Source organism: Neolamprologus brichardi, chromosome 11 (assembly GCF_056152115.1).
Source record: "Neolamprologus brichardi isolate AB-2024 chromosome 11, ASM5615211v1, whole genome shotgun sequence".
Lineage (NCBI taxonomy): Eukaryota > Metazoa > Chordata > Actinopteri > Cichliformes > Cichlidae > Neolamprologus > Neolamprologus brichardi.
In genome coordinates this window covers 23,915,638-23,925,061 of record NC_142114.1, presented here as the reverse complement: position 1 = coordinate 23,925,061, position 9,424 = coordinate 23,915,638, and the positions used below count along the sequence as shown (strand labels likewise).

General features: G+C 40.4%; 1 protein-coding gene across 8 annotated transcripts in view; it reads right to left on the bottom strand.

Annotated features, from left to right (window-relative positions):
* Nucleotides 1-492: 492 nt before the first annotated feature.
* Nucleotides 493-9,424, bottom strand: part of mef2d (myocyte enhancer factor 2d) — a 101,705-nt gene continuing 92,773 nt past the window's right edge. For 5 of the 8 annotated variants that reach the window (XM_087848396.1, XM_035908090.2, XM_035908093.2 and 2 more), the window contains one exon: nt 493-5,810. In XM_087848396.1, coding sequence (XP_087704522.1) covers nt 5,375-5,810 — 436 coding nt within the window. In that variant the 3' untranslated portion in view covers nt 493-5,374. Of the gene's footprint in view, nt 5,811-8,979; nt 9,031-9,424 lie in introns of all 8 variants that reach the window. The other 3 variants (XM_087848394.1, XM_087848395.1, XM_087848397.1) reach the window with 1 other exon arrangement.

Here is a 9,424-nt window from a genome sequence, read left to right as displayed (position 1 = left end):
TGTGCAAAACTCTCAGGCCACCCCTCATTTCTCTATATTTAGCTTCCCAGGACTCAAACTTTCTTGTATTTTTTCTAACTTTTGTACAGTACTGTAAGTCCATAACTATTTTGAGAATGACACGCACTCTGTATACTGTCACAGTGTTTTTAAAATGAGCACTTAAGAAGTGTCTGAAACGCAGACTTGTAGCTTTAATTTAACAGGTTTTAACAAAACTGTTGCATTAACTGTTTAAGTATTACAGCCATTGTTATGCAGACATCTACACTTAATCAGTCACTGATAACAAAGAAGTTTCATCCAAGTGTTAAAATCACTCCATATATTTAAAATCGTATTGGTATGTCCTATTACTTTTAAGCCTCTGAAAACTGGAGACAAACACTAATACCAAACACTCTGGTGCCCTCTAGTGGTGGCAACACCATGATGCGTCCAGATCAAATCAGACTAAAAAAAAGAGTCCAAATAAGTTACACAAACTCAAACTTTTTTCTGTAGGTCAACTTGTCTATTTAATATATAAAATACGGTAAAACATACGCAAAAAGGGGAGGGTAAGAGGGGACCAATGGATACTTTGGTACAATAACAAACACTTTTTTTTGTAAAAGCAGTATAGAATTTGTAATAACATATCAGTGCATACTTTATTTATGAAAATATACACAAATTGTATATCATTCTCCAAAAACAAAAACAAAATTATCTTTACAACAAAAAAGCAGACTAGCCGAACACAATATATTAGCTATAATTTATTTAAACTTTTTTTTTCTTTGATTTCACTTTTTTTTTTTATGTAATCCTGTGTGATGTGTTTTTGTGTCAATATTACATTTTATTTCCTATAACATGATTCACACTTCTGTTGTTTTGAAACGCCCATGCATTGACATAATTGTGTCTGGTCAGAAATAAGTTAGACGTGTCACGCTGCCCCACCCCCTTTAGACTCAGAGGTTTGTACATTGGACTCGAAGTTTTGCAGCATTGAAGCGATTTGTCGACTCAATCGGCGATTCCATCCACAGCCACACGTGGAAACTAATATCACTACTCGTGTGTTGCTTGTTACATGTCATACAAATCGTGCAACATTAGTAACACCCTTGTTGAAGAAGAAAGAAAAATCCCAAAAAATGAAAACAAAAATATATTTATAGAATATTCTTATATAATAAAATAAAATTCCAAAGAAAACAAGAGGTCTAACCTACACAAAAAAAAACAAAAAACAAAAACAACAACAAAAAAAAGAAAATGCAGAAACCTATATCATCATGACAGCTACTATCAGTGTGGCTGTGGTAATGATGATAAGAATAATAATAACAATAATATCAATTGTCAGAGAACAATTAAAAACAGACTGTCACCAGCACAAATTAACACTGGAAAGTGAGTGAGACTTCTAAACATCATTGTACAGGAGCATATATCTCTCTTTCAGGGGGGGATGCAAGGTCTTAGAACGGCTTCTCAGCACGATTGTCTGTTGTGTGATTACAGCGACCCCTAGTGTTGTTCTAAAGAACATGTTAGGGCTTCACGAGGGCTCTCGCCTGCCTGCTCACAAACAATCTCATTTCTTGGACGAAACATAAAAACTTGCAGACTTTTTTTGTTTCTTTTTTTTTTTTTGTTCGAAGCTCAGGGCACAACAGTCTTAACAGTCAAAGTGTTTACACTCTGGGGATTTATGTTAACTCTGCCAAGCACTCAGAAAAGCAATATTGACACTCAGACTTGTCACAGAGGATGAATTTGTGTGTGTGTGTGTGTGTGTGTGTGAGTGAGTGACAGACGGAGAAAAAGGAAATGAGAAATCACTGATGAACTGAACGGCGGATGATGGCAGTAGTGTGTGAGATGAAGCTGCAAGTCGAATAGAGTTGGGAGGGGGGTTGGTGGTGGTCGTGTTTCTCATGGAAATGACCCCAAAATAATTTGACTCGTCATTTCAGCGCTGACACCCGCTATCTGGACGGAGTAAACAGAAGAGGAGTGTGTAATGAAATGTGTGCGTGTGTTTGTTTGTCTGGGTGTGAGATTAAGCTTCCAGAGAGGAGGGGGAAAAAAAACCCGAGTGAGTGACAGGGGTGAGAGAGAGGTGACGAGGGCCTGCCCATGAGAAGGATGTGGTGGCTGGATGCGGTAAAACCTAAAGTCGACAAGTCTGCGTTGGATTTGGGAGGTAGTCATTAAAAGATCAAGAGTCATTCTGAAACCTCCGGCTTAGCGACGAACGACACCCAAACGCCAGTGCTTTTAACAAGCAAATGGACGGAGGCTGAGAGTGCTTTTAGGAAAAATAAATACATGAATTTTCACTTTTGACCACCACGTTTAAAAAGAAAAAGAAAAACCCTAAATCAACCGTTGCCACCTTTATAGAGTAGAAAAATTACATCCTTCACTTCTCTTTTCCTTCATAGTCTTCTTAAACTCTCCATAATATAAAACTGCAGCCAACCAGTGACAGGCGAAGGAGAGATCCTTTAAATATAGAAACATGGCTTTTAATTGGAGGAAAAGGTAAACCTCTAAAAGGAGACAAAAAAAAGAGGGATCAGGGAAATCCTTGGCTTGCTTAATCATAAACTATCTATATGTATTTATTCTAGAGTTTGACTGATATGGTGGTAGTGGATAATAATCTTTTGCATCAAGTTGCACAAAATACCCAATATTTGGCAGTCGCTGCACGAGGAAAAATTCCAGTAAAAGTTTAATTTAGCGAAATGATACAATAGGAATGGCATTTTTTTTTTTAACTAATCTTTAGTTTTTAGCAGGTTTCAAATAAATGCTTCCATAAAAAAATCGTTTGAAAGATGAAACTACATCAGCAATGACTTTGAAAGATTTACAATTTGTAACTGAATTTGATGTAGACAGTGCTACACAGCTACAAGTAAAATTTCTCTTCCAATTTTTATACAACATAACTCTTTTGTTTAAAAAAAAAAAAAATTGTAAACAACTCCTTAAATTGGACTTATCATCCTTTTCCTTGCTTTCTATCCAATGTATGCAGCTCATACTAAACATATCCAATCCTTTCAGCCCTAAATGTTCGATTTTTGTTTTCTACTCTTGGTTCTTTACAAAGCCAGTTGCAGCAGTCATTTGAGACACACAGCACTGGCCATGGCCACCTACCTGCTATTCCAAGCCTTTTTCTTGTGAGGGGCAGGACAATAGAAAAGAAAAAGTAGTTGGCTTAAAGGGAGAGGGAAGGCTGCTTTCACAGAGTTGATAAACTGAGGGCCCCTCAAAAAAGATATACAAGGATTTATTTGAACTGTGAGTCATGCAAAGCTACCCTGATAAACTTTAAGTTTGAAAATCTGGAGCTGGAAATGGGAATAACAAGTCTCCTTTAAAAGACTGCTTCAATCTATTAACTTAATATATTGAATCTTGCAATTATTGAATTATTAATTTAATTAATTAAATTACTCCAATCAGGCAACCACACTGAGACCCTTACTGTAGCTTGTAAATTACTTAAATTAAACTACATCAAAAGAGAATTTTGAGAAATAAATAAAAATTGCAATATGTTACCTGCAATTTTTAGGTTGTTATCCAGCCAAATACATCAGTCTAACTCTGGTGTGTGCGCGCTGTGCGTGCGTGTCAGAGGTGGGAGTTAAGGTAAAGTGCCCTCCATCATCGACAGAGTCCTAATCATTGCTCACTCTAAACAGTCCGAGTCACCACGGCTACGTCTTCCCTTCCTGCCTCTACAACACCCTCTCTGGGCTCGTCCACATATTACACTTTATATACACACATAAATAATAATAATATAAAAGAGACAGATCCACTGAGAATCAATGTTTGTTTGTTTTTGTTTTTTTCCACTTCCTTAAGGGATATCCTGCCGAATATATAGTTTATATATACAATCCCTGTCGTCTGGTGTAGTCTCTTGCCCCAAATGCAGAGCTGCCCTTGCTACCGCCTGAAGCTGTTTAAATATATACTTGAATATGATTTATTTTTTTAACCTTCAAAAGAAAAAAAAAACAAAACTTATCCCTGTCACACAAAAGCCACAAAGGTTACAGATTGCTTATATACATGGTACCTCACGATTCTCCTCTTTGAACATCAGCTATCTATTCAAAACATGAATTGCTCACAAAAATAATTTCACCTGTGTGCGTTGCAGGTGTGTGTTCAAGGATGAAATTGAAAGTGAAGATTTATCCAAATTCACTTGGTTTAAAAAAAAAAAAAAAGCAAAAAAGAAAACACAACCAGTTGAGGTAACAAACCCGTATACACACACACGCACACACACAAACCAAACACACACCTTTCTCAGCATCTGTAGTTGACACGATGTGGGCGAAACGAGGAGAATCTGCGTCATGTGTCGTTGAGCTGTGGCAGCTCGTCCCTGATTCAAAGAAAAGCAGTCTTTTACCTCGGCAACAAATCGCGTTCCTCGTTTTACAGCTGGTCTGCGTGGTTCTGATTAAATAAAGACCCCTGGTGGTCGCCATTCTTGTACAGGACCCAATGCCGGCCATGTTGATGGAGCCGCCGACTTGACTGAGAAGGGAGGCAAGTTATTCTTTTAGTGTCTTCATATTCAAAATGAATCCAAACTCTAAATGTCAACAGTCAAGACAGAGGGACAAAACTCCACGCTTTAAAAAAGAAAAGAAAAGAAGAAGAAAAAAGAAAAGAGCAGAGCTGCTCCTCTTAGAAAACAAACAAAAATCTAGAGTGATAGCAACACAACTGTGGATGGGCGGATGTGTACATCGATGTGGACTCGGTGGTGGCACCGTTTTAATACAGCGCTGTCATATTTGATCAAAACCTACTGTGGATAACCAGACAGTAAAGATATGAAGGTGAGAGATTGCCACCAGCCGTGAATCATGGCAGGGGCATGCTGGGAAACCAAGTTTGGCTTGTCTGCTTTTCCAGAATCTGTCAAGAAGTCCATGTGGCCAAATTTAATCAGGCCACAGTTCCTAACCACTGTAGCCTGATTACAAACTCATTCACTTCTATCCGAATCCAGCTGAATGATGTGCAGCATGGTCTTTTTTTTTTTGATAAATAATTCCTGGTCTTGTTGGGTTTGGTGTAGAATACATTACAGTTCAAACGTGAATGCACATTGCCATACGAGTGAGTGTCCACATGTGCGAGTATGTTAGCATGCTTGTGTTGTGTATGTATCCATGTGAGGTTTACTGTGTAGACAGCAGGTTACTGGATTGGTGGTGGGTGGATTTTGTCTGTGCGTATGCAATGTGGATATTGGGGCTGCTGGAGCTGGTGGGGCATGTACACAATCCACAAGTACACATCTCCATCCTCCATCTGTCCATCGATCCGTTTATGTGACCCAGGTGTCCAGCCTCATTCTCTTGACGTTGGTCCCATCCTGTTCTTGAGGCTCTGCTGATGAGGGCCGCAGAAGGACCATGGTGGGCTGCTGGGCTCCGGCGCCGACCTGGTGGTGAAAATCCAGACCCCCGCCTCGACCCTGGGTGCCATCGTCTCGGTCGCTGCCTTCATATGAGCTGCCGTTGCTGCTGAGACTGTCAACAGGTGAGCGGCCTTGGCCTCCCGCTTCAAGACGCAGAGTACTAGGGTAGGCGATGGACACCAGACCTTGTCCCTGGAGTTGACTCTGGCCCACTCCACCTCCAGCAACCCCGCTGGTGGAGCTGGGAGTGCTGCGGTCACGGTTTGGTGAGACGGGTTCGGACTTGATATTGACGTTGGGGTTTGTGTTGACTGTCAACGCGGCACCCTGTACTCCCACTTGCCTGGAGAAATGACGGATAGAAGGAGAAAGAAAAGAACAAGAAGCATTATGTCAGCATGAAATTACGCAACTACACGTATTATCCATCAAAAGTACATGAGAGCAGATCTTCATTAGACAAAGGTTTGCAGGGATGGAACACAGAGCTCAGCCAATACTGTAAAAGAATGGTCGCTTTAAAATGAATGGATCAAAGAATTCAGTAAACATATGCTGGACTTGTAAAATGAAAAGCAGGATTTTCAAGCAAAAGGCACCCAGGTAACACTATACACTCGGGACATGAAGGCTTGTGTGGACTTAAGCACATGGAGAACAAAGACACAAAGAACAGATAAGGCTACATTTAAGGGCACATTAAAGCAAATTCAGTAAGCCATGCAGCTGAAACACTCGGATATTAGGTTGGATCCCATAAGGTCTACAGCTGAACATCATACTGGAGCATCAAAAAAGATACTCAAGTCATCATTCAGTGGATGCAAGTAGCTAAACAAGAACATCTGCATTTTGTATTTGCTCTGTTTATATCTTTGTTTGTGATACAACAGCTATTAAAGGGCCTAAAGAACATGTTTCCTAAAATACATGAAAGAATGACACATCACACATTTTGAAGGGTTTAAATATGATAAGAAGTACGACAGAAATAAAATATTTTTTAGTTGTCGTTTGCTAAAATTATGTTTATTAAAAAAAACTGGGAAAATCTGTTGCAGTGTAAAAATATAAAAATATTGGAATTTGAATGTTTTTACACGTCTATTTTAAAGTTATATTTTGTCTTTGCTGTACTTTGTATTTTATTCTTATGGGAAAATTTTAGGCACACCAAGGAGCAGTGCAAACCAAGACGACAATTAACACACAACCTCTAAGGCTTTTGGTTCAGGGTACTGGTCTTGGTTTTTTTTACACTATACTGTTATACTATCCTGTCATACTTGATCTGGTGAGGTTGCTTTCCTCCATGCCTGGGCCACTTCCACAGCTCTTTAATGAGCAAATCTCCCTTTGTGCTTGTGGATTTTTATCTCCATCTGTCCATTTTTTCTGCCAGGTGCGCCCCCGATTCCTTCTCAGAAAGCAGCTAACTTTTAGTTTCCCTTGTACTCAAAAGAGCATCTTTTTCACAAGGTCACAAATTACGCATCCTCCACTCTTCTATTCTGTTTGCGTGTGCAAGGTCACTGCCATGTTCGTTTTTAGCTGCATATGCCACAGAGCATCTTTCCCGGCCGATATGGTCCATGCTATGAGAGCGGCATCGGTATTATATTCAAATAGAAAACTAAAGCAGCAGCGTGATCTTCCTTCTTTAATGGCTTTTTTTCATGCTGTCCATATTTTTTTTTTAGCATTAAAACCAAAATTTGTCTTGTGCTGTTCGTTTCCCCTGGAACATTTTAACATTATGTCACATTTGATTTGACTTGATTATTATTAGTTTACAAATCTATCAGCAGTTCTCTTAAACCTCCAAGTAGCGCCAACCAAGAGTGTCACAGTAGAGTGTAAATTATGCTCTATTGTTATATGATAAATTGTATTCACTTGGGGTTTTGTAAGTTAGATCAGCATAAAACGTATTTCCCAGATAAACAGAAAATATTTAGATCCACACGTGAAATGTTCACAGGTTTTCAAATGAACCAATCCACACCTAACTCCTTGACTGCGCTGCCCTAAGATCCTCAGGACAATTATATACCAAAAAGCTTTCGTCTTTGTCACCATCTCTGCTTCTACCTGCCAAAACTCTTTGATCAGCCCCACCTCACCCTCCTCCGCTGGCTGGAGGCTGAGTCGAACCTGTCACTGTGGCTGACACCGACTGTTGACGCTGTGCTGTGGCTCGCTCCTTTTAACGCCGTCGACATGATTTTTTGGATTGGGCTCGTTCTATCTTTCCCTCTCCTCCAGCTTGACATGGTGGATCTGAATTTGAAGCTCCCAATTACTGCGTTTCGCCCCTTGGGTGTGTTCTAATATGTCATATCATGAGCCATCTGCACCACTGTATCTCTAATATTCCCTCAATTACTGGCAGACTGAGAGGGGAATTTAAGATAGGACTCCTCCAGGCGATCTGGGTCCGTGGCACTCAAATGTGCTCGCTGTCTTCCTCTGTCTGACACACACTTAAAGTTGTGCACTCTTCCTGCCTTACATAAAATGCTCCTTCCCTCCCGTACTGTCTCACAAACACACCTACACACACACACCTACACACACACACACAAATCCCTTGGTAGGACGATGCTCACGCCGTCTCTCTCATACCCACTTCATCAAACCTGCGTGTCGTGGCTCGGGACGGTACAGGTAGATGGATGACGGTGCCACAGGGGTGCCGTTGCTATGGCGAGTGAAAACGGCTGAGTCAACAGTCCAGTGACAGTGATGAAGGCGAGAGCGGCAGGCTACCCCCCGAGCACTAACAACACGGTGAGCACAGCCAGAAGCAGACACTTGGTTACAGTGCGGTTTGTTAAGCTGCAGCCGTGTTTCCCCAAAATGCTCTGCTTTTCTCAGGATGAGAATCGGGGGGAAAAAAAAGGTTCGTCTTTTCAAGAATTTTAACTCCAATCAGACTGTTGACCTGTGCACTATCAATGAAATACTAGTCTATTAATACTGCTGATTTTTTTTAAGGGGTGTTACAGATCAAGATCAGTTTACTAATCACGAGTAGGCCTAATCAGCTCAGCAGGAGCTTTTTCAGGACTGAGAAATTAGCCCTGGTGATGTAACAGTGATGCTATCAGTATTACTTTGGCTTAACAGAAACATTTTACAAACTGAAGTACACAACGAAGGAATAAACAGGTACTGGCGTAGCTGGCCATGACTGCTTCTTGACTATTACTTTTGAGTTCAGCTTTCTAAATGGTGTTCTGCTGAGGATGTCCATTACTCTTAGCTCCTCAGTTCGTAATTGCAAGCAGTTCCTTTGTCAGATTAGTTAAGTTTAGTTGAACCATCTTGGTGGTACATTAATAAAAACAAAGGAAATATAATCTGCTTGACGCTATGATACTTTTGTTTCTTTCTTACTACTAACCACTGCTGTTTTGGAGTTAAAGTACCAAAAGGTTCCTTTGTGAAGCAGATATTTTGGGAAAGCGGCATGCTGCAGCTGTGTGGCTTAAGTGTAAAGAGTACTATACCAGCAGAGGCCCTCCTCCCTACCAAAGAGCAAGTTGGGCTGAGAAGCCAAGCTGTGGAGGGAGGTGGAAAAAGAGACAAGCAAGTTTTAAAAAGCTAAAACAGCAGGGGAACAGTGGGACGGAGACCAGTCATGGTCAATCCAGACACGCTTATGACAAAAAACAAAGGGCCTTAACAGCTGCTTCGGTCAGGCTGGGATGTTGTTAGAAGCAAGAAGTGCTTAAGCCTGTGCTGAGAAAATGTGATCACCATCCACATGCAAAGCACTTTTACAGTCACTTTCAGTAAAACTGAAATGGTTGAGTTTCCTAAAATGGGATCAGACAAATTGGCAATCTGTAGTACAAACTCTCCTTAAAGGAATATACCACTAATTTTCTGTGTAGTTTGCAGAGACCTTTATACTTACAAAGTAATTTTTGAAATTCTATTCTTCTTTAACTT